Raw genomic sequence first — 26,801 nt, forward strand, 5'->3', positions numbered from 1 at the left:
AATAATATTACTTTGGAAGTGCATGAGGGTGAGTAATGCCAAAATAATAATATTTTCATTTCTGGGTGAACTGTTCCTTTCAATTATTTGCCAGAACAGAAGTAAACGTTTTTTTGAAAATGTGTATTCTAATACCACGTCGACAGATTCTGTCCCTATTTAATAATAATAATTACCTCTAATCGTATTTGTTTTCACAGTTTTACATACTATGTAATAAATAATAATTATTACTATAAAAATAAAATTGTATGTTTTGAGTGCCAGTAGAGGGCAGTGTGCGTTGATTTCTCAGCAACACTGCAAAATATCAACGGACAGGACATGTCAAGTTTGTTTACATAACTATAACTTTAATACTTGAGAAATGCATGAAAATATACTCTTCATGAAATAATAAATATAAAATTTCTGTATGAACAAATGCACAATTTACAAAATATAAATGTCATCTCTGTGAACTGTTTAAGTTATCTGTCAGTGACCATATCACATAATACGACTCTATTATATAATTTAGGTGTTTAACCTTTATATCATATTGATAATTTTGGTATAGTTTATTTTGCCCCATTTAATTTATTAGAAAAAAAAATGCACATTCATATTTTGCTGTCTGCTCTGATGGGGCAATAGGGAACAGTCATGTGAGTAATTCACATAACAAGGTACAATCTTAGCTGATTTCTATGAATCAACTCTGGGCAGAGTCATTGCATAAGTATAACAAAATATTCTTATTGTTATTCTTACAGACTACCTTTCTGCCAGATGTAACAATTAGAAATTATTCACACACATCTACTGTTACATACTGCGGCGGCTAATTTACTGTAGGCAGACACCCAAAATTGATCTAAGCAGTACCTAAATGTACTTCACTGCCATTTATTTTTTACCACAGGCAAAGTCACTCAGATAAAATTCTGATTGAGTTGGTTTGTGAGCTTCCAAGAGACCCATTTCCCTCTTCAGGAAGTGAAAAGCAGTTGTGAAATGAGACAAGCCAAAAGGCAACTCAGCGCATATGTTGTGTTTGGAGCAGCGGAGTCAAGTGCGCTAGGGTTTGTGGGCTGGCTGGGGGGCTTCAGTCTTTCTTGGAGTGGGGTTCTTCTTTGCTGTTGTTCCTGTCGTGTTTGAGGAGGTTCCACTGTCACATAACCATTGGTTATCCTTATATTCGGGTTTGGAGTCGTGCTGGGGTCAACATGAAAACAAAAATATGGATTTTGTTAGTTAAAATCAGCTTTGAGTTCCCTGTGGTGGAAATGTGGTTTGTGGCATGTGTTGTGTCCTCACCTGTCTCCTATGCGCACCCAGAGGTCACTGAACAGCCGTGGTCGACTGTGTCCATTATGGGTTTTACGGGGGCGCTTGTAGAGGCCAAACTCCTCTAGCTGGCTGAGACTGTCTGGCAGCAGCATGTGGGAGAGTTCCTCCTGGCTGATCTCCTCTAGCTCAGGAGGTTCTGATGTCCATTCCGTCACTGACTCAGAGCTGCCTTCAGTGGGAGTCATAGTAGTCCCCTCCACCCCAGACCAGTTCCTTCTGTGAGAACACATGGTAGTTATTAAACTTGTGGGATGCAAAAGTTTAATGTGAAATTGTGAAAACAGGAGTAGTTGATCATTATATTATGTGCTTAAAATGAAGGATGCAGCATGATATTAGAGAGAGATTATTATACACTCTTAAGAAAAATGGTTCTAAACAGTTCCAGAAAGGGGTTTTTCAGCTTGGGACAATAGCAGAACCCTTTTTATAAGGTTCTATAAAGAACCATTGCTATGTAGGACCTTATTGCTATTATAAATAACCTTTTTAATGATAGTTTATTTTTAATAATATATGTATATTACTATATTTATATCATTAATATTAGTATTAATAATATTATTTTATAAACTATTTATTCATATTTTTACTCCTCTATCTGTATGGTCTTATAATAGCCTCTAATAGGGATTTACATTAAAAACAAGGACAGCCTGTTGTTTGAATTAGGTACTTTTTTATTGATGTGAAATTGTAGCAAAAATGTCAGCGCTCATGACAACAGTTATTAGCTGGATAAATTAATAAAGGACAACTGACAGTGAACATGAACAAATACATAAAAAAGTAAAAACAAAATAGAAAGAAAATAGATGTGATGAAGACCAAGTTCCATATCTTCAAAATCCTGGCTTCTCCCATTTTGGTGAGATTGAGTGGCAGTTTGTCTGCAGATGATGAGTTTGCGGCATGTGATGCATCTGAAATACACAACTGAGTTTAGAGTTACAGTGTGTCTGTTTGTTTATGTAAAAACAGTTATGTTCACAAAGGCCAAAAGTAGCAAAAATGGACAGTATGTCACAATGTTAAAAGGAAAAAATGGGATAGCTTTAATGTTTGTAATGTGTGACTGGGTATGTTTATGCATAAACCCAAGTAATAATAATAATAATAAAATCTAACATTGTGGATTATAAATTCAATATCTCTGTTACTTGGTGGAGAATTAGAGAGAAGTATCCTCAGCTTAACAGAGCTGCTCATACTTACATGTAAAACCAAAAAACTAAAGAGAGAAAACCCTTAACCATTTTAGATTAAAAGGGTTCTTCAGAACGAAATGGTTCTAAATAGAATCGTTACTACATGTAAAGAACCATCTTTTTTAGAGTGTATATTTATTATTATACAACATTAGATACTTTTTATTTATCATGTTTGTCAAAATTGGATATATATTTGATAATTAATTGCCATGCTTATTTCCCCCACATTTTAAATTTAGATTATCTTCGCTGTCTTTTAAATTTCACTCAAATCTTTAAAAACATTAATCATTTCATAATGTTAATATTTTAGCAAATCTCAAAATGTTTTTTATACTGTATGTTATAGTGTTGTGATGTCTAAATTGAGTTGCAGCAGTAAAATGTGTTAATTGCAGTGTTTTATTTAAGATTAACCAGCAATTTGTGAGTGGAAATGGTTTCAAAGTAAATCCCACACCACATTTTTTAATTAATTCATTTAAAAAAATACTTTTTATTAAAATTATTATTATGTATTATTAGGTAAATTAAGTATTTTACAATTAACCATTTACAACACAACCCTCAAGTTATCAATATGGGGCAGAATTTTAATATTGACATATTTTAATATAAATTCCATTGTAGCATTCAAAGGGATTCATTTGAGGCTTTATTGATACATTTTTAATTAATTTAAAATTATTTTAAATACAATGTATTATTAATGAATATTTTAACATAACATCAGCCACTTATGCCAAAAATAATTCTCAGAATATTTGTATTGGTCTGATTTGTTAATATTTAATATTTAAAACAGTGGACCTTTTACATATGAAGGTTATTTGAGAACTGGGCAATGTCAGGAGACACCTTTGAAGTACTGGAGATAACATCCTAGTAGTGTTTTAAAAAGCTCTGACTTAATGTGAGTGTGTGTGGACTTCTTTGGACTTCAAACAGCATGGTATCAACCTTTCGGCTTGCTAAGAATTTACAAAGAGCCAGTGAGGTCAAAACCACAACCTCAAGTCTTGAGCTCCTTTACTGATGTCCAAGTTTAGGCTTACATACCAATCTATACTGCCACTAAATGATAGTAATATCATTATATAACCATGACATTTGTTTCATCAATTTTGAATAAAGAACTGAAGATTAAAGACATTTGGACATAGACTTTACCGTAGTGTACCAGTAGGGCGTAGTATTGTCCAAGATTATGCCACTCTATACTTGTCACCTCCAGCTGGTGAGTGCCCACTGGGGCATTTTATTGCAGTAAACATCAGCCAAAGCCGTGCACACTGGGTAACCATGACGACATTTGGTAAACCGTCCTTCATTCCGAACTGCCTCATTGTGGTTAGGCCAACCCGCTGTGTTTAGTACGTACACAAAGTATTTGTTTGGTTTGAATCTCGTATATACCAATATGTGCACTACAAAAACACTATAGGATTGTTTTTGGGCCACAAGTTTGTGGTTCATGAGCTTTTGGTAAACATATGTCCGGCTGCCATTGCACGTTTCTTTACGTGCCCATCATATCACCTCGTTTTTTTCACCTTACAGTGGAGAGAAAGTGAGCAGAAGGGAGGGAGCCTAAGAAAGCTGCAAGGGTTGGTGTTTCCAAACCGCAGTCAGTCCATCATTCAGCTGGTCCATCGAGCTGTCAGCTAGTTACCACAGCCACTGTCATCATCTCCAGCAATCTGAAAACCCTTCACGCTTTCTTTCTCTGCCTCCATAACTTCCACCGCCACAGTGTGCCAAATTATAAAGTTTGCACTAAAATTGGCAAAAGGAGGTTTTTCAAACGACATCGGCTGGAAGTTGTGGTGGTGGTTGGGTGCTTTGCGAGTTTGAACTACCTTTCTGGGACCATTCAATTGCTCGGCATTCTCATTTTTCCATTTGTGCTTTTGTTGGGTGCTGGAGCCATTACTACAGTTATTTAAGAAGTACAACCTACACAACCTTTGGATCACCTCTTTCCAGCTCCCCTAAAGGCCTGTTGAGTAATGGTATGAGTATACCAACGATGAAGGCGGGTTGTCTCTGTTTGAGCAGGCATAGCACCCCTCTGTGAGGCATGAGTTGGCAGAGCGCTGGTCTGGCCCACTCCGTCATGGTTAGCAGGAGGAGATCATAGGCATAGTTTAGCTCTGTTTGCAGTTTATCACAGTAAGTGGAATATCCTCTCAGTGAATTACAATGTGCTTGGGGTTTCTATGTGGTGAAACTGTGTACGTAGTACGCATCATTATATTCTGTGCCACAGAATATTCGGGAAAGTTTGTTGTTTAAGTAACTTCATAATTATTATGTGTGTGGGCAAGGTATTGGCATGAGAAGAAAAAGAATTAGAGGAAGACAGAATCTGAATGGAGAGAGAAGGGTGAAGAGGAGAACTGTCCTTTGTGAGAACCATAAAGCCAAGTGTGTGAAGAAGGATTTGAACTTTACTGTAAGTAGCAAACAGGATGCAGAGTTGCAATTCATATTTGAATGTAAGGAAGTAGAATTAAATTGAAATTTAAAGAACTAATTCTGAATAATTTTGTAAACAAGGCTGGTTAGATAGATAGATGTTTAAAATGGCAACTATACGTTCTTATTTACTTTATATATTCAGTTTTTTAAAAAGCCAACTATATCAATTTTGTATTTAGTTTATATATTAATTTATATTTAATAAATTAAGCTATCTTTTCTGGACCAGGGTAGAAAAATTTCTTTGCATTGCATTTCAGTAAATTTTACTTGTCAATCCAATTCAACTGTGGTCAACACCCTTATAAACTCAGTGGTGCCAATTGTTCAATTCTGAATTTTGCACAAGCCTGGTGTGAAGTGTATATGAATGTGTATACTCACTGTGTGATGGGTTCTTGTGCTGGTGTGTGCTCCACCTCATAGCCCTCCTGGCGCAGGATGTCTAGTACACTGTGATTCCCCAGGAAATGACCTGCAGCACACAAGAAACAAGTAGCAGCCATGTTAAAGAGGTTTCAGGTGGGTGTGTACAAATATTAAGAGAAAGCAGATAAGGGCATGTAGTCATGGGGGTGACGCTGTCTCAAGAACTCTCCTTTTTTCTTGTTCTTGATGTCAATGTGCACTTGTTCCTTCAAGAATGTAGCCATATAAAATGCCCTTGTGCTACTGTCTCTCCGCCTCAGCTCTCACGTATAATACACTCATAATTCCTTCACTCTTGAGACATCAAACACACGCGCTCCAGTGCCACGCTGATGAAAGCTGTTTCACTTCTCTGCGCAGCCCATAATCCTGTGTGTCACTCAACCCAGCAATAAGCACTAATACAGCCTGACCTCATCGCCTCAGCATGCTCCACGAGCTTATTAACGGCACGCTGAAAATCTTCAAGGCTGTCTCTTTTCATGCTTCTTTATCATCATTATTTTGCTGATCAGTCGTGAAGACAGGGTGGAGGAGGAGGAGTGAGGGGCCCGCTGCACTTTCTTGGCCGGCAAGTTCAAAGGCAGCCGGGGTGACTTGCATGGAGTGTGAAGAGGCTACTGCTAAGCATCGGTCAGATCAGACGGACAGATTACAGCACTACGCCCTTCGGCAGTTTGGAAGAAACAGGCAGCCCACTGACGCCAGTTCCGTTGTATTCCTCACCTCGCCTCCTATCCCAGTACCAGACTCAGACAGGTTCATTGACATGGTGGCACGATCACACCCACACATGCTTTCACACCACATCTTCTGATTAATGTTCTTATTAAACTCTGTTAGAATGTACTTTTATGGAAATTTTTAAGTGAAACAGCCATGCTTCTGTATTCTGTATGTGAGGTCAAGCGGTTCAATTTATGTGCTGTATTTATTTGCAGGGTTCCAGCCACATAAATAACCCAGCTGGACAGAGCACTCTCACAGAAGGCTACTGGAGGAAGTAGTTACTCGAGAAGCGTTCAGTTACCAGAGGAAGTAGTTAGCTTATGTTTCAGGCTGCGGTGAGGTACGGGTGGTCACCTGCAGGCTACCAAATTGGTGAGGTTTTTCTTGGGTGTGACTTGTTAAATCCGCATGCAGAGGTTCTTGGGTGCGTTCAAGTCATGTTAGAATTTTATTTATAAGTTAATCACACATGAACACCACTACTAAGTCATAATTACATGTGGGAAACTCAGAGATGTTTGGTTACTGGAGGAAATAGTCACCTGGCTACCAAATTGGTGAGATTTTTCTTGACTGGGATTTGCTTAGGGATTTTGGTGCTTTCAAGTCATGTCAGAAAGATTGGATTTATGAGTAGAGCCAATGTCCCTTAAAGACAAGTCATGTCACTCGGTGGCCATCTTTGAAATGCCTCTCGGGCATGCAAGTGCAACTCCTATCTCTTTGAATAGGTAAACATCAAGTTCTCCAAAACTGTTCACTTCGCTTACGATTAAATTTTATATTTGAAATCACCAAAGAAATCTGACAACAACTGTGTCATAAATGTTGTCTCTTTTCCACAAATATCATTATAAAAGAAGTTTATTTTTCAGACTAGATCAGCCAGTGCACATGCGCAGTCCTAAGCGCACATCTCAAAACGCTGACTGTTTCTATAGCAACTGGGACACTTTTAACGGCAGCTGCAGTGATGTGCTAACTTTACCAATTAGCGATTGGCTCTTTCTTTCAGAAGGCCTGGCTTCCTGCGATTGAGCGGCCATATTGAGTGTTGCATTTTTCCCCATTCAAAACTATAAGAGTGACATGTCTTGGGTATTCTATAGTCTTTGGTAAAGCACACATGAACGCCACCACCAAATCATAATTATAAGTAGGAAACTCTGAACTTCCTTGACGCCCAGAGTTTCAGAGTTGGTGACATGAGAGTGAGAAAATATGGCATGGGCAATAGATGTAACGTCAATGGTAAATTTTAAATTAAATTTTTTCTGTTTACAATAAAACTAGCTAAATTGCATGTACAAAATATGACAGTATTGTAAAATTTCTATAGAATATGTAACAATTCAATTTACAGCACTTTCATAAAAAACGCAAAAACACACCTGATGCGCATTCTTTATTCATCATTTTGAAGAGTTAAAAAATCTTGCTGGATTTTTTTGTATGTTGAAAAGCTACATCGCCATCTTGTACCTGACGTTAGGATTGCACAATAATGGTCAAATAGATAATCACAATTATTTCTCTCAAAGACAAACCCCCTTTTATTAATCATGATTATTGTCATTTTTAAATCTTTTTACAATTTATGAGAATTATTGCATTTTCACATAAGCACAAAATCAAGAAAACATCAACTTGCATGGTTTGCTCATAGATTTACATAGTCACAGCAACCAGCACAAACAATGTTGTGAAAGAAACAGACTGGCTTTATTTCACTTTTATTTGAGCAGAATATCTGATAGAGATCACTAAGCTCCAACTTACATGTTTGCCTGTGTTTTCAGCTCATTTAAGTGCTTTTTCCATATGTTTTACTTTGTTTTCAGGTTGTTTAGGTTATTTTTACGCAGAATTATTGTTTAGAATAAATAACCAAATGTCGCAGATGATTATGTTTAATAAATTGAGTGCAGAAATCGTGATCACCATTAAAATAAGATTCCTAGTGCAGCCTTACCTGATGTCATAATTGTGACTTCCCAACTCATAAATACAAACTTCCCAGCAGGAATTTAATTGCACCATTACTGAAGCCCTCTCCTTTAATTAATGCATGGAGGCAGGCGCATGCTACAATACAAATGAAATACTTGCTTTCTTTCTGCATAGGCACCCACACCCAAAACCCTGGCACGCAATAAATAAATATACACGCCCAGAAACAAACAAACCCATACAGACTCCGTACACACAGACTCACTCCACTTCAGAAGCTTCAGCTCTCCAAAGGCTGATACAGTTCATTATGTATATTTTTGATGTTTATTTTGTGGCCGTAGCTAGCATATTCTGATTACCAAGAACAAACTGCTGTTAAGAAACAGCCCAGTACACACACAGCCAGTACACGCAGGCCTTGAACAAATCCATTTGAGGCTTAGCCAAAGCTCCTGGCTTTTCGCTAGTTAGGCTCAGAGCCTTCATCCAAATCACAGAGATGAGACAGGTGCAGTGACTGTCAGTTCATTCCCTCTGAGTCAGTCTGAATACAGCACAAGTGGTGTTCCCATTGTTGGAATTGGAGTATTTTTTTTTCAACCCTTATCTCTATTGGTGCATGGAGCATGGTGGAAATGATCCCATGGATATTGGTTAAAATCTCAGGGAACATGCATACCTTAAATTCACTCAAAGTGGCTTTAAATAACAGTGTCTACCGTATTCATAAATGTGAATGTTTGAATAATGTCCTTACAGCCTGGCTTTTACTGTAATGTGCAAATCTACAGTTTAAACTATGTGCTCTCTCTCTCTCTCTCTCTCTCTCTGACTTTCATCAGACTTGTTCCCATTTTCTCTCTTGGGGTAATTAGGGCTCTCAGTCACTTTTTAGCAGGACTTCTTTGGTGCATTTATACATTTTCCGAACCCCCCTCTTCTCTCGACCCTTCATCGTACTCAGAAGATGTACTGTGAAAGGTTCAGACATTGGTTTGAGTATTTTGGGTTGTGTCCAAAACATGTCAGCACCTTCATGATACATGATCCATGACACACAAGAGCATACACACACATACAGCCAATATTTTAGGCTTGTGAGCAGTGTTTTACATAGCGTTTTTTTTTTCGTTTTAGTCATAGTTATTGTCCGTTTAAATTTAGTGAAATTGTTTATATATAATTTTTGTATATTTAAAAATAATTAAGGTATTGTACTCTTCCTAAAATAGCATATAATTTGATATGCCATTGATGTGCAAAATAGCCCAAACTTAAATTGAGTGAACAAAACATTTAAAGCAAACCAGTTACATTACAGTTCAGGTATTCAGATCTATGTCTGAACATACTCTGCACAGTTCTTCTTCTGAAAGCATTCTTAGTGCATTAATACATTGCAGTGTTATTTTATTTGATTTTTTCATCATATTTTGTAAACAGTACCTTTGAATAATTTAAATTAATAATCATAATATTATATTTGTCATGTTTTGTTTGTTTACAAAATCAAAAGCCTGTTTGTCATACTGTAACATTTTCATCAGTAGTCAAGCACTGTTGTTGTATGTGTAACACTTGATGAGGAATCAAACATACAAATTGACTGATAAACAGTTGAGTTCACACACAATGGGCCTTGTTGCTTGTCTGCCAAAAAGCAAAATATTCCTCAGTTAGAGGGAACAGTTGAAAGAGAAGAGAAAGCACATATAGTCAGACTTATGATGTGAAATTGAAAGGCATTGTAGGCTACCAGGCTGCCTTTGTCTTTGATCATAGTACTACTTTTGTGTTGTGTGCTCTCTGCTTGCTGTCCATACATGTGTGCAACTGTGGCTGTGTGTGTGTAAGAGGATGCTCGAGGGTGTAAGAGGATGCTCGAGGGAAGCCTCTACCACTGACTCATTCATTTTTCTGCTATCCAACACTCAATCCCCCGTGATAACCCTACAAACAACTGACCTCTAATGCAGCACAGCTCTGTCTAATCCACACATCAAGGTTTTTACAGCAGCAGGAAATCTATAAATCTCAACATGGTCTCTAAGTCAACAAACCCTCCGTGCTGCCCCGGGTGTATGCAAGAGTATATGACCCACAGATCAGCGAGGAGAGTAGCTCTCACACCTCCTATAAATCTCAGAGTGAGATCAGGAAATTCCAGCCCTCAGGCCATCCCTGGGATCTAAGCTGAGCCGAGAGATTAGTGAGAATTAAGGGGGTGCTTCTCTCTTTTACCTGTCCAAAGGGACTCTGGTGGTAGTTAAGTATACTTTATAATGAGGGGACTCTCTGTGGTGTTGGGGTTCAAGGGTTTGATGCAAAAACACTGAAACTGTTTCCTTTATGGCTTTAAATATTTACATTCCTCTTACAGTGACTGTGGGGTGGCAGGCAAGCAGATTTACCAAAGAGAGAGTCAGCCCAATGGTTGGGGACATTTTCACAGTTGGAGAAATGTGAAAATGTAGGAAAGTAACAAAAAAGGGGGAACAGGAGCACATTAACTGTCAAAGTTCGCAGGGGTTAAAGCATTTAGGGGAAATTGCCCCTATGGTTTGTTTTAGTTTCTGACAGATGGGGTCTTCTTTTCTTGAAATGCTAAAGTGTCTTTGTGAAGCAGTGGGCATGACTGAAGAAAAAGAAGCCTTTCTTGCACATAAATACACATGTAATGGTGCATGCACACATACTTGCAGAGCAAAAACTGTTGGTATGGATAAGATGGTGCACAACTATGTGTGTGTATCTCTCTGTCTATGTATATGTGTGTGTGTTTATGCATATATATATATATATATATATATATATATATATATATATATATATATATATATATATATATATATATATATATATATATATAAATGTGTGTGTGTGGAAGTGAGTGAGTGAGTGATGTCCCAGTACTAAGACTCGAACCCGCGACCTTTGGCTTACAAGTCCAACTCTTTAACCATTGATACAACCTGTAGCATTGATTACATAATAGCATATATAATATTCATGAAAAAAAAAAAAAAAAAAAAAAAAAATATATATATAGATATATATATATATATATATAGAGAGAGAGAGAGAGAGGGGTATTATATATATATATATATATATATATATATATATATATATATATATGTGTAGTTATATATGTGTAGTTATATATGCTATTATATATATGTGGTATTATATATTAACATGTTTGTCACTCCCAAGACTCTCTGACTTTGTTGACTCTGCAATAATTCCCACAGTTCTTTACTCTGTTGTAAAGGAAAGGTTCACAAGGTCACTTAAATAATTTTCCTTATAAATCACAGACTCTTTCTTGGACTGCATCCACATACTCTTTGAATGTGTATGTGTTGGCTGAAATCACATGCACAGGTAGATGCATCTGTAAAAGTGCATCACAGAAGAACTGTGTGGGTGGGGAGAGAGCATGTGTTGTGTGTGTAATGTGAACTTAAATTGCTTTAGCACCCAGATCAGTTGTTTTAGTAGCTAATGAGGCATGTAATTGCAGAGTCTGATAATGAGCTCTGCTGATCTAATTAGCGCTGAGAGTCACTTTAGCATCTGCACAAATGTCCTCAGAGATGCAGAGCAACACAACATCGCAGCTCAAGACAAACGGACTGTTTTCTCCAGCGTCCTGAAAGCCATTAGATTTGATTGCCATTTAATAGTTGAGCTTTTTTTTTATTATTGTGTAACCATTTGGAGTAGTCTTTTAATGACTTAGCTGTTAAATAAAATACTTCCTGCTTGCGTTTTAATCCTGACAAAAGTTAATCGGATTTCCATTTTAACCAGGTGCAGCATTGTAGCTGATTCACCTGCTCTTATTTAACATTTCTTAACAATAAGAGGATCAACTGTAGCGGTTATTGTGGTATTGCTGGAAGTCATTTTTAAACTGCTTGTCAAGCTGCTTTTTGAATCCCAGTTCAACTAAAAAAAAAAAAAACACACAAACCACAAAAGGTCTTCATTTAAGCAAACCATTAGAATGAACTGATTCAGTAAAATAAATTGGACGTCCCAACAAGCATCACTTTGTCCGTAACAAACAATGCCAATGTCTAATTTCATTCACCCTGAGTTTACATGGGATAAGGTATTTTATAATCTTCTTAAACCACAGGAGCTTCTGTTTCCGTCTTTCAGTGACTGATGCTTCTAATGCAGCGTAAAGAATCTTGGGAGTGAAGAAACGTATGCGGTTGGGCACCAGGAAAATGGCCCTTTGAAGCTATTATTTTTTGAGCTTTCTGGTATGAATGTCACTACAACGACCACCACAAACAACTGCAAAACACATGTGCTTAGAGTTCCTCACCACACACAAACACACGGATGAGTGATCATGTTCATACAAACACAGTAAGACATAAACAGTGACCCATGTGCTTACTGGAACTGACTGCATTAGTGCTTTAGTGCCCATGATATTAGCCTTGTCATTTATTTGTGTCATATGCATGTCAAATAAATGGCAAAACAAATCTGAGGCTATAAGTGTAAAGACAGATGCTCCCTATCACATGCAGAGTGTCTATTAAAGAAGAGAATGGTGCCTGGGCTGTGGCCATCGCAGGAAATTCCTAGTGATGTTTTCAATAAGAGCACAAACCTCCTCGCAGCACAGAGGAACCAGGCAAATGAGAACCTGCTGAAACACCACACACACACTCCCTCTCTTTGCTCAGCAAACAGCTAATTATATGCAAGTGAACATGCTTGAGAAGCACAATGGTTTACATTGGTGTAAATAGAAGTTTAGAATCATATAGCATTGACCTAAGGCATATATGTTGTTTTTATGTAAGATTTATATGTGATTGTGGGAAATTTGTTAATATATTTTTAGCAGATGTGAAAAACTGATACAGCAGTTTGTGTGTGTGATCTGTACCATAAACAGATGTGGCATGGTGGCGTGTTCCCGCTTATCATCTGACCTATTATGTAACTTTGCAGGCTCTCTCATAAGGTCACACTCACAAAAGAACAAAGCAAAATAGATGAAAGAGAATAAGAACCCCTTATGAAAAACAGAATTTTCATAAAACTGACTAAAACCAAGTCTGGTATAGTATATGTGCTACTCCAAACCAGAAGGGAGCAGTAACTTCTATTTGTGTTTCTACTACTGCAATTTAAAAGAATAGTTCACCCATAAAAAAAGCATAAAATAGAAATGCACCCTATTTATTATGCATGTTATGGATTTTATTGTAAATAATGCCTCCATGCATGTTTAAATTTTATTTTGTGCATATGCATATGCGTCTTCTAATGAAACAACATATTTCACTCTGGTGACATATGCTGGACTTATGTCTTCTTCATGTGCTATCAGAATTATTGTAAATATGAGTTTCCCAGTCCGAAATTGGACATGACATGGCTTCTCATGTCATATTTACAAATGGGAAACTCTGAGATCTGCCTCCATCCAATCCATAACCTATGGATAGAACCATGTCCCCACCCTACATTTTTTTTAAAGTATCATAAAAGTTGTTTTTTACACCTAAGCCATTGGTTACTGGTTATTTTTTACATCCAGTAAGCTGGTTATCACTGATTCAATGAGTTGAACTCATTGGGGAAAAAACTCTGAAACAGATCAGATCTTTTGGGCTTTTGTAAACTGTGTCAGTTTATTCGTTAAACATCACATTTTTATTAATTGAGTCATTAATGAAAGTAAATGTTCCATGTAGAACTGTTGTCATTTTTTCAGATGAACTCATTGGAAAATATATGGAAACTTTTAGGAAAGTTTTTACAAAAAAGTGCCCTTTTTGCACCAGTCCATTCTTTGTAACTGAATTGAAAAAATAAAAAAAACTACATTAGTACTACTTTTTTCAGTTTCTCCTTTTGTGTGCCATAGAAGAGGGTTTAGATAGGTAAAAGTTTGGTTTTGTGATATGATTTGGGTTATGTATTCGTACCATGTCTTACATAGACGCGTTTGATAATTGTTCATATGGCTCACATGTGACCCTTATGAACAATTATCAAACGCATCTGTGTAAGACATGGTACGAATAAATTTATGAAAGGATATCTTGAGAGTGCGGTTTTTCCTCTTTTACCTTTGGATACTTCTTTATTACTCGCACCCATTAAATGACTTGGGAGTTGAGCGCGCCTTCTCCAATACTGCCATAGAAGAAAGTCATACGGGTTTGGTACAACTTTATGATATAAATAACATGCATGATTAAACAATTTATTTTTTCTATGGGTAAACTATTTTATACTATGTTAACGGTTTCTACAAACTGTGCCTTCTTTCCAGCTTTACATTATGCATTATGAGAGTCAAGCTTGAGGGTATGTGTGAGTGCACGTGTGTATGATTTCCCAAAAGAGTCTTGTAGCCTGTGCCATGGGGCTACCTGTAGAATCAAAACATGCTATTGCAACGTTTAAAATGCAATAAAAAAGGGTGTGGCAGGTTTGCTGTGAAGCAAAGATGGATGGCCTGTTAAAACCACTTTACCAGCACAACGTGTAGTTTAATCAACCCTGCAAAGACTCATGGAGCATTCTGGTAACTGTAGAACCCTGAGAGCTTAGGTTTATAGCTGCTAATTTGCTTTCTGTCAGTAGTTCTGACTAGGTTCTGGATGAAATGGTCCAATTTTGAAACTGTGAGTAACTCAAACAAGAGCTCCAAGTAAACATGGTTAGAGAGAGGCCTAACACACCAGGCAAAAACAGACCAACTAACACCTCAATTGCCCAACTATTAATATGTTGATTTTGGGACATGGAGCATGGACAAAATATATTTGTGACAGTCATTATCTTTTTATGATTTTGAACTCACTGTAAAAAACTGAAAGGGCAGCATCATGTTAAATTCTACTCCATTTACATATAAACTGACACAGGCTGTCACACACACACTTGTCCTGTGGAAAACCTCAGATTCACCCCATCAGGGCTAATGAACGGCACACAAACATACACGCACCATAGCTATCCCTCAGGACCTTGATGCGGCTCTCAGGAAACATTAGTGGCATTAGCTTGGAATGCAAATTGAAACAGATGAAAGTAGTTGTCAGTCCACTAACTGGGTCTCATTCACGATTAAATGCGATTAAATGTTCTTAGTTACGCATGTACAAAAGGTAATTGTGCAAAATTTTCACCAGATTCAGAACAGGTGCCTACACATATACATTCTCTATTCTCATTCTAATGAATCCAGATTATTCTAAAGCATGTGGCCAGAGTTAGTAATTAGCATAATACACACACAAACTCTCATATTCTCTATATTCTCTCTCTCTCTCTCTCTAGATATATATATAAATAATATATAGACATATGAATACTTTTTAGAATAAAAATTTTATAATTTGTGGGGAAGTCGTGGCCTAATGGTTAGAGCGTTTGACTCCTAACCCTAAGGTTGTGGGTTTGAGTCTTGGGCTGGCAATACCATGACTGAGGTGTCCTTGAGCAAGGCACTGAACCCCCAACTGCTCCCCGGGTGCCGTTAACAAGTGAATATATATATATTATATATAATATATATATATATATATATATATATATATATATATATATATATATCAACTTGTTTACTGAATATTATAGGAATATTATAGGATCTAGTTACTGACCAGGAATTTTTCATACATGTGGTTTGAAGCGTTATCTTAAGTTAACCCTAATAAACACTAAATAAATGTTATTGCATTGGTGATGATTCATGATTTCTTTATTCATAATTTCATGAAAATAATGCTTTTTGTTAGAAATAAATTAGTTACACGGACAAAGAAACATGCACGCATACACACAGGTGCACACAGAAACAGGAATGAAAGTAATGAGTTCTCAGTCGTGGGAAAAGTTCTTAGGACCATTTAGTTTTACTGCCATCTGGGGGAGTTTGTGTGTGCGCTTGTTTTGTATGTGGAGCTGGACCTACAGTATTTCTAGTCAGTGTCAACTAACCTCATCTTCATGTTGTTACGAGTGTTTAAATGTGTGATGGTTACGATTTGTGTGACTCACCAGCTCCAAAAGCGAAAAAGAAGCTCTGGGTTGGGTTTCCCTGAAGGAGAGCAGAGACACGGCGGGCAATTCGCTCGTTGCGTTTGTAAATGAGCTCCTGCCGCAGGTAACTGTCAATCTGCTGCGCCGTCAGGCGCTCGTGAGCTGGCAGGGAGCTGTTGATGAAATGCGGAAGCTGAGACAGAAAAAGAAAGAGAGAAGTGTTACTAAAAGCCTGGCATGAATCTGAGTCTGTGTGTGAGTGAGAAACTGGGCAGCTGAGACATTTATGCCACTTTGTGGAACGTGACAGCCACACACTCAAAGACTGTTTTAGTGTCTTGGACTCCATGCACTGATTGATTTGCTGTGGGGTAAAGAGTATGGGAAGCTTTCTACAGCTGTCCGGGTCTGTCTACACAGTCTGCTATGACTACAGAGGGATGGACAGAGTAGAACCATGCTTTAAAATAAATAAATACATAATAAATGGTGTTGGGTTTATGTTTCAGTCCTACTTGACATGTTCTGCCACATTTGTAATAAAATGAAGTATTATCGCTTCCCTCTTTAAAATTTAATATGGAACGGCCATAAAAACATTTACTGCAATTACAGTAAATTAAAATAATAATAGTGATGGTGATGTTTGTGGTACAATATTGTCTCCTGCTTTCTTCCGTAATGTCTCCATAGCACTTCCAAGGAGAGCTATCTGTGTAGAACTTGATTTCATTGGGACTTCATTGCTTTTTACACCAAGTGCATTGTAACATTGTTAGGAAATTTGTCTAGACTCACTTTTTTTATTCATGTGTATTGTATAGTTTTTATTTTTTTTGTTTTGTTTATTTTTTTTTTTTAGTTTTTATATTAAAAATAAAAAATAACATAGAAATTTTATGTTATTGCATATAATGGTGCCAGTACAAGAATTGAAGTCTCAATTATAAGTAGTTGCAAGACAAAATATATACCCAATTTTACCTTTTTATTTTTTTGTACTTGGGCTTCTATGTGTTTGGAATCCATCTTTGGAATTGGAAAAGTGTGTATAGATCTTTGAAAGAGAGCAGGACATTAGGGAAATATATGGTTATGGAGCTAAATTCTGGACCTTTCGCTCTAATTGATGGTCGGAAACACAGTGCTTCCCATGTCTTGACCAGCTATACATACACCAGAGATGGGGGGGGGGTAATGGATAATGGTACAGGGACAGAGGAAGCGAGAGAGACTTAAAAGGGAAACTGTGAGGTGGCCTCTTGTTAGAATCCAGAGCTCTAGAACGTCTAAATACTATGTATGTATGTGTGTGTGTGTATTTATCCATACGCCCCGCTAATGAGAGAACAGTTTGGAAATGGGGAGGCAGAGGGGGTAAATATGGCTGTACACGTGTGTTTATCTGAGAGATTCCTGCCTGAGCTGTGCACTAAAGAACTGAAGTGCAGTGGAGCAGAAAGCCATACGTTTGGCTCCACTGTGTGTTTGTGTGTGTGTTCAGACCGTTTCAGACACTGATAGATGAACTGCTGTACCCCTGTAAGCATCCAAGCCACTTTTACAGAAGGTTTTTCCCGTAATGCCCTCTTACACTCCCCCCACCTCCTATAACACACATTATAGAGAGCCTTCAGTGTGCTGAAGATCTGAACAGGGTCTGTACAGAAGTTGGAGAATGGAGACTTAACACTGGGACATATTTATTTTTATTTATTAATTTATGTATTATTAAGGATAGATGTAGATGCTTTTCATAAAATGTGCCATTTATTAAATTATATTTGATTTGATTTATCCTTTCTGAATAAGATATATATATACATACACACCTTTTTCTAATTATGGTATGCTCTGAAATAATTAGCTAGATATTGCTCTTGGGTAGAGTTAGTGTAGAACTAAACTAGCTTGCAAAGTTTGAAACAAATCATTACCAAATAAAGAAAAATTACAAAAAAAGTCAGAAGAAACCTGACATTTAGTGTCCACATTATCCTTGAATGCAGTTTAGTTTGCTGTCCATAGTGAAGAGACTTAAACAGAAGACTCGACTCAAGCTCTAAGTCAAGTACTACATAATTTCCGCATGAAGTATTGGAGCAGAAATAGAGAGAGAATGAGGAAGAGAGGCATAAAGCATTGAAAGAGAGAGCACAGATGCCTTATCAGGCAGTAGAGCCATTAGCTGCCCTGAGTCTGACCTTTGCAGGAAATATGGAACAACAGAAATATATTTCCTCCCTTCCTTCACTTACTGCTCCCTCGCATTTTTCCAGAAATGTTCATTCTCTCTCTCTCACTATGTGTGTGTGCTTTAATCTTTAGCGTGTTGCAGGGTGACTTGGAGAATTATAGGCCATCCATCAGAAGGAACCTGCTGCTGCTCAAACTTTAAGCTCATAATGACTCCAATACATCACATACATGCATACTCACATGATGCATAGAACATAACCATGCTGTGTTTTTGTGTGTATACCTGGGATGTGTCATGATTGAAGATAATGGAGTTGAGGTCTCCACAGTTGTAGTGTGTGATGAGGTCCTCAGTAGTGAAGCCGTCCTGCAAAATGCCTGCACGCAAACTCTCATGCTGCAGTAGAGTCTGGTTTAGAGCAAACAACACCTGCAGACACACACAGAGAGAGAGAGGGTCAGTTTGTCATTCTGAACACATAAAATACACAAGTGTAGTCATTCTCATTCCCACACACAATAAATGATGTCACGTCAGACATAATGTGTTCACAAATGCACACTGTAAACATAGTTTTCCTTTTAGGGCCTCCCAAATATTGCGCCAGCGTATGGCCAGGTACAACTACGTTTCTATTTGTAAAGGGTTTGGTAGGGGGGGACAGAGAAGAAAGGGAGTGGTAGTTTTAATTTAAAAACAGCTCTATCTCCAGGGTCCAAGGGTCGTAAATTTACAGCCCGCATTAAAATAAAAAGTAAACCCCCTTTAGAGAGAATTTATGGTGTGCAACAGCCACAGACCACAGCGACACTATAGTTTTCTTATGCTGCTGAGCTTAAACTTCACACTCCCGCCCAAAGTAAACCCTCTTTAGAGAGAATTTATGGTGTGAAGTAGACACCCTTTAGAGAAAATTTATGGTGTGCAACAGCCACAGACCACAGCGACACTTGCTCGAATTTTGCATTGAAAGGTAGATTGAATTTCACGCAGTCATGCATTCTGCTGGCTAACACGTTCATAGCCGATCATATATGGTCAGTTGATTTGTGTACTTACACTTCTCTGTTCTGGCTGGGACGCGTCACGCTAATTGCCTTGGAGATTTACAGGGAGGGTTTGTGAGTGTGTGTGTGACAGAAATACAGTAATGAAAATGCTCTATGAAAGCAGTGATGCTGATTGATTTATATACTAGCTTAAAGGCTACAGAAGATTTCGTCCCTGCCTCATGCAGAAAGTTTGGAAATGAGAGTCTGTGCTGTTCGATTTAGCACTGGGAATGAAATACAGATTTCTGTTTTGGTCACTAGTCTGGTGTGCTTTGCCTACACTGTGAGCATCACCAACAGCAAACCAGGCTTAACATCACTTTGTTCTTTGGTTAAGTTTTGTTTGTCTACAATGTGAGAATAGGCTTAAGATAACCAGGCTTAACATCACTTTCCGCCGCCATGTCTTTTATTTTAACCTTTTTCTCTCATCTTCTCCACATCATCTTGAATCTGCTGATTAAACTTGGTGAGAAGTAAAAATACAATGGCCAAAAAGTTAATGTAAATGTTTTCTACCCTCCACCTTTTTCTCTTCCTCTCCACATGCATCTTGATGTTTTTTTTTGTTTATTTTTTTTTTTTGTTATTTTATTTTATTGATATATGTCTGTGTTGCTCTATGTATGTTATTCATTTGTTTCATTAATAATTTTTTTTCTCAACAAACATGAAAAAGTTTTTTTATTTGCTTTAATAAACAGGATTTGAACATATTACAGCTTACTCTTTTATATTCCACATGAAAAAAAATTATAATTTTCAATGTAGTTAGCTACCTTTGCTTATAGTGTAACTAGCCTCTTTTTCAGCTTAACTAATTATTCTGTAGAATAGTTTTAGCTCAGCTACCTTTTTGAGCAGTGTTATTTCAGTATTTATATTCTGTTATAGTATTTAATAATATTTTAAATTAACTTTTTATTTTATATTTTTATTTTTTATTTAAATTTTAGTTTAAGTTTTAATAAGTTAGCAAATTACTGTTTTGTGATTTTTATTAGTTTTTGTTTTATTAAAATATTTCTATATAATTTTAGTTTTATTTCAGTTATTTTCAATACTTAAGCTTTTTCAATTTCAGTTAGTTGCCAAGGCAACATTTCTAATTGTATATATATTAATTTTGAGTTTTTCATCTAATTATTTTAATTTTATTGCAGCTGAATTGCTGATAAACTATTTATTTTTAGTTGTACTAGTTTGCCCAGCACTACCAGAGCATGGTGCTAGTGGGGGTTTGGGGATATTATTTAATCTATTAAACTTTTTTTTAAACAATCTATTTTCAGCCTAGTGCTGCACAGATCTTTGTCACGCTTCCAGTGCAGTAATCCCAATATGGACCATGATCAAACCAGCACCAGATCAGCACAAATGCACTCCATCTCTCTCACTTCTAGCCAGCTCTCTGTGCTCTGAGCCGACCCCCTGCCGGCCTTGTAATCGGCCTTGTATTTCAATATTCCGTGTGTTGTTTTATAGTCTTCATATTTTACATTGCTATGTCATGTCGGGGTGTTGCCCTCCTGTGCAGATGTGCTCTGGCTCCATGTGCCACGGTATGTGCCCACGTTTTTTATAGTGATGCCAGGTGCTGCAGTGGCCATGGCATCAGATTAGGAGACGGGTGTTTGACCCATCTGCCTCACTTCTGTGCTGGTGCCAAAAATGAGGAGTTTCCCTTAACCTTAAGCACATTCCATGTGAGAAACAGAGAGATGAAAGAATGACTGAGATGTGATAGATAGAGGGATTAAAGGATGGGACGGTGAGGATGAGAGCGAGCCAGGAAAGAGAATTGGATCATTCTGTGCTCCTTTGCCATTCATTTGATGGACAGAGTTGGCAGAGAACACAGACATTAAGGCCTGTGTGTCTGTGGGATGAAGGATGGCTAAAGTGTGTGAGAATGTTCCATTTGTTGAAGTGTGAACACCCTTTAGCATCCATTGTGCTAAACAAAAGCATATTTCCACAGCGTTTTCTATCTGGTAATGGAGATTTCACAGGGTGGAAGGTGTGTGATCTACCCAGATGGACTCTTCTGTGTGTTTCTTGACATGTGAGAGGCTCCATTTACATCTGGTATTAACATCCGTTTTGGAGGTGATTTTAAAACAACATGATGCCAAATACAAGTGTTAAGTGTTACATATAATATAAACCTAAAAGGTATATTTGGGAGAAACAGTGGTGATGTTTTCCTTCTTTTTGTGATCTGAACCCTAGATCTTAATACCAGGTGTAACCGGGGTCAGAGTCTCAGAAACCCCTTTGCAAACGAAAAAGTTTGGAGAACCCAGCCTGCTTCTGGAACATCTAACCTTCTCCCAAACATTGCATTCCAAAACTAAATTAGCGGTTTGGAGAGAATAAATAGAGAAAAAGTCCAAGCGAGGGAGGGAAACACAAAAGAAGAGAATGTTAATTCCCATGTAATGTTCCCAAATGAGAGGAGGAAAAAGAAACCTGCTATTTCATTGACACATGTGAGTATGGTAGCACTTGATTTCTTGTTTATTTACAATGGTGGACTTATTTTTCCAGTTCAGCTGGTGCAGATCTTCTATGCGACTGACATCACCCTCACACCTTAATTTCTTTGTTTCTCTATTTTCATTCAACTCTCCAGCATTCACTTGATTTTCTACATTGTTGTTTATGGAAAGTTCTGAGGTAGAACAGAGGGATGGATGGAAAGAGGATGGCAAAATAAATAATAGCTGGCTGCAAACGCATGTGCACCACAGCTGGAAGTGATTTAATCTTTTTTAGAGTGGTCAGAGGCATTATGGGAAAAATCCAGATGGGCACAGGTGCAGTTGGTGGGCAGCGTGAGCCAAAATCAGCTCAGAGTAACCAAACGGAGAGAGAAAAAACAGCAGTCGAGCACAGCTGACCACTTCAATCCAACATCCTGTAGATGACACTTGCTCTTATTGGTCATTAATTAGAGGTTGTTTTCTCTTTTTTTGCCATTTTTTTATATGCACTTTTTTTCTTACTCTTGACTGTCCCCTACATGCCACAGCGATTTTGTGGATTAGCTTGGGATAACTCAAAACTTATACATGGCATGCAGTTTATTGATATATTTTATTTTTTTTAGATACCAGCAATCTTGTTGGCCAAAATTCAGAATTTAAAAAATGGCCCCTTTCCATTCTTGAGCGTGAATTTGAATTAAAAATGTACTATTGTCAAAACTACCACCGCAGACAAAATGATCACTACATTGTTACAGATAACTTCAACTATAAAAATTGTAATCTTCTCATTTTAGAATATTTAATGAACTATACTAATTATAATATTAATTAGTCCATTAAAAACTACACTTTTATATGACGCCACATGAATAAGCACTTCATGCAGAACAGAGCAGACCCTTTGCAGCATATGCTTGTAAAGCACTTTCTGGACCAATGTTTCTTTGTTGCTACCTTGCATACTAACTTTACATACTTGTCTTTTCTTTTAGTCCAGGAATCTGTAAATTACTGCCAAGAGAAGTTTGGTTGCACATCGATGTCGTTTGGTTTTCCTCTCCATCCTGGCTTGCTAGACAAATCTCTTCATCTCTCTGTCTAATCTCTCCATGCAGTCGTCTCCATCCTGTAAGTCTCTATGTCTTGAACCCGCTGTCAGCCTGCAGTGACCATCTGTGTCTGTTTAATAAGATCATGGAGAGAGTTTCTCTTTTCCTGTCTTTTATTTTCTCTCTCACACCCTCTCTCTCTTTTTGCACTTGTCCAAAAACAAACTCCAACACCATTTGACTTGGCAGCACCGGTAGCAGAGTCTTCAGCAATTCTTTCCCTTCGAACAAAAAAAGAAAACGAGACGAAAGAGCAGGAAAATAATCAATCATTTATGTGCTGTGAGGAGAAAAAAAAGTGGGAAATTACTAGACAGTATGAAATGTACAGAGAAAGTGAAAGGGTACACCACCGAGAAACAGGAAAACGCTCAGGCCGGTCTCTAGGAGCTGAGGGAAAGATGGAATGGAGGGATGAATAAACAGAGTGGGAGAGGAGCATTGTCGAGAGGGGTCATAGGTCAAATAAAACTCAGCCTCCTGAAAGCCCACCACTCTGAACAAACATGCCAGTAGAGATGAGCTAAGCTGCATGGGGCTTCAGGACATTTATTAAACCCTGTGTGTGAGGGGGTCAGGTTTTGCTTGCCTTGTAGAGGGGGAGGATTTGTTTTCTAAATGATGTTACAATTTTTAACATGCAGTGCTTGTTTTTCATCTACTGGTTCGGACAGGACTAGGATCTATGTATCTCTGGGCATGTGCTTCTATGGATGCATACATCATGAAACCCTTTGAAATAAATAGAGATGTATACAGGTAACACCACTGTATGATATAACACTACCGTTCGAAAGTATGGGGATGATTATTTTATTTTTTTATTTTTTTAAAGAAGCGTCTTATGCTCACCAAGGCTGCATTTATTTGAGAAAGAAAAAACACAGGAAAACAGTGTATTGTATAAATGTTATTACAATTTACAAATTTTATATATTTTAAAATGTAATTTATTTCTGTGATGCAAAGCTGAATTTTTAGTAGCCATTACTCCAGTCTTCAGTGTCACATGATCCTTCAGAAATCATTCTAGTATGCTGGTTTGCCGCTCAAGAATTTTTTATTTTTTAGTTAATATCAATGCTGAAATCAGTTGTGCTACTTAATATTTCTGTGGAAACATACGTTTGATTCGGTATAAAAATCACCAAGTACACATTTGAAGCTCATATTTGTCGAACCTCCTCAGGTAAGACCTGACAAAATGCTAAATATTTTTTTTTTGTGAGCGATAAGGAAGGGTTAGGGGAAAGAAAGTATCATTTAGTATGTATATACACAATAGAAGGCAATGGAAAAATCCCAACTATGATAGATAAACAAACGTGTGTATTTTAAGGATAGCGGCCCCTCCCACTGGGAGAGATAACTGAGTCCCACTACTCTTTATCAGACCTTGAGGCGTCTGATAGCATCTAAACCATATGATTCTCATTCCTGGGCAGAGCGAGAGAGTAAGACAGAGAAAGACTGATAGTTCTCCCAACTTCTCTCTTATCTACAGGACAGGTTTTTATCCGTTTAATGCCCTCGGACAGAGTAATTCTCCTTGAGTGATTTGTAGTTTTCACAAACTCTTGCTGGAGGGTGTGCTGAAACATGAATGTAACCCATGAGTTTTAATATGAAGATAAATGTGCTAAGGAAACTGGGACAAAGACTCCTACTGCTGCTGTTCATTCATACAGACAGACCTGTGTGTGTTTGAGAGAGACTAAATGAGAAACAGACAGTGACAGTGTGTCATGTTCTCCTGCTCAGAGTCACAGATGAGATCTGGAGCACAGCTGGGCCGCTCCCCACCCAAACCTGCAGTCTTATCAACATCACGTCCTCTTTCTCGCTCTCTTTCTCTCTGTTTGTCTCAATGATTCATCCTCATCATAATGTTTATTCTCCTTTCATCTACTCCCTGCCCTTCCTGTGCCATTTTCCTTTCATGTGCGTGTATGTGTGTGTCCACTAATGTTGGCCGAATCTTAGTGTGTGTGTGTGTATAGTCAACATGTAGGTATATTTCATGTGTGCCATTTGTATGGTGTTTACATTACTGTAGGTTGTACTGTTTTTTTTCTCCTGCCAAAAATGCCATAAAATGCATTTTTGCCTAAAAGAGAAAACAGGCCAAATAGCTGAACAGAAACCATTACTTCATTCAATAACACAATCACTGAAGTGTTAGTTCACCCAAAAATGGAAATTCTGTCATCAATTACTCACCCTTTTGTTGTTCCAAACTCATAAGAACACAAATATATTTTTGATGAAACTTGAGAGATTCCTGTCCCTCCACCGAAAATCCATTCACCCAATACTTTGAAGATTCAAAACATTCATAAAACTGTATTTACGTTCTGTGTTTTTGTAAACTTTTTTTTTCTTTTTTTTTGAATAGTCAATGTTGTGGGTGAATGAACTTTCAATGGATGGAAAACACAACAAATACACTTCAGCAACTTTATTACCAATTCTGTTTAGTTTAAAATAGTATTTCATTCTTTAATAAATGTGAGTAAATGATGACAAAATATCTATATTTTTTAAACTAACCCTTTTCAAAGGATCATGGTGCAAAGCAGCATTCCCAAGAAATTATCCAGATGTCGTTTCATAGTTTTATTATTATTATTATTATTATTATTATTATTATTTATGCAGATTTATTTATATAGATTTTTAGATATTTTAAACAAAGAAAATTTTAAAATGAACATTTTATCAACCAACTAAAAGGAACCTCATTTTTTTTTCAGTCCTTTGTGAAAATTAAATGCTGTGAAAATCACAACCAATCAGAATTTGTTCACTCTTTATTGTACATTTATTGGGAGCAGGATTATGGACCAATGGGATTTCACTGTAGGCGTAGCTCCTTAGTAGGCTATTACAAAAATAGAAACCAGGTGACCAACAAAAGATTTTGTTGCATGTCATGGTTGCAGCTGGTAAGGATAAACTCAGATTTATCTGAAGACAGAGGGTTTGTCGCTCGGTTAGAGCACAGTTTAAGATTGAATAGTTATGGATGTGACTTGGATGTCATATTATGTGCAGAAATGACCCACTAATGCAGTCTAAGCCCAAACAAACATAGTATTTCACGGCAAATCTTTGCAGAAAAGTCCAATTTCACACATGGACTGCGCCAGCACTGCCTGCAGGCCACAGTCTCGCAGACTAGAGGAGAACCAGAGAAAATGTTTGGCTAATGGCAGGCATGTGTTGTCTTGACTCTGTCCTGTGTGTATGGTACATGTGACCTGATGACAGAAAACATGGAAGTGTGTGTGCTGTCATATCAGGAGCGTTAACTTGTGTTGAATGCATATGAGTGTGTGTGTACAAAGGCAACTGCACTCATCCGAAGAGGTCAGCCTTCACCGTCAATTTCAATGTATTCCATTACAGCACGAAAGGTTCCTGTCAGCACGTGCGCACACACTGCAACAAGAACAAGCTGTCTGAGCCTGAGCAGATATTGATGGAGATTTCACAGATTCGTGTGATTCTGTGGAGGAGCCAGCACTCTCTCACTGCTTGCTAGTGCAGTCAGAGTCAGAAACCAGAATGAAGTGACACTTTTTTCTTTATGGAAAATATGCACAGAGGGCTTGAGCAGTCTTACGTCATCCATTTCTCGTGCTTTCACTCAGTTTTTTGGCTCTAACCATCCCAGGGCCCAGAAGCTCAGTGTAATATACACTCATGCGTATTTATACAGATGCATGAACAGCAATAGAATGATTTATAATATGAATTTGAGAAAAGAGAGAAAAGAA

At 37.5% G+C, this 26,801-nt stretch overlaps 1 protein-coding gene across 2 annotated transcripts in view; it reads right to left on the reverse strand.

The window, feature by feature from the left end:
• Nucleotides 1–360: 360 nt before the first annotated feature.
• The window catches only part of trabd2b (TraB domain containing 2B), a 55,556-nt gene continuing 29,115 nt past the window's right edge, over nt 361–26,801 (reverse strand). Inside the window, exons 3-7 of one of the 2 annotated variants that reach the window (XM_042762041.1) lie at nt 18,652–18,798; nt 16,188–16,362; nt 5,409–5,499; nt 1,300–1,548; nt 361–1,197 (exon numbers count right to left, since the gene is read on the reverse strand). In XM_042762041.1, coding sequence (XP_042617975.1) covers nt 972–1,197; nt 1,300–1,548; nt 5,409–5,499; nt 16,188–16,362; nt 18,652–18,798 — 888 coding nt within the window. In that variant the 3' untranslated portion in view covers nt 361–971. Of the gene's footprint in view, nt 1,198–1,299; nt 1,549–1,914; nt 2,256–5,408; nt 5,500–16,187; nt 16,363–18,651; nt 18,799–26,801 lie in introns of those variants that run through there. The other variant, XM_042762042.1, reaches the window with a different exon arrangement.

This window comes from Cyprinus carpio, chromosome A8, assembly GCF_018340385.1.
Source record: "Cyprinus carpio isolate SPL01 chromosome A8, ASM1834038v1, whole genome shotgun sequence".
NCBI lineage: Eukaryota > Metazoa > Chordata > Actinopteri > Cypriniformes > Cyprinidae > Cyprinus > Cyprinus carpio.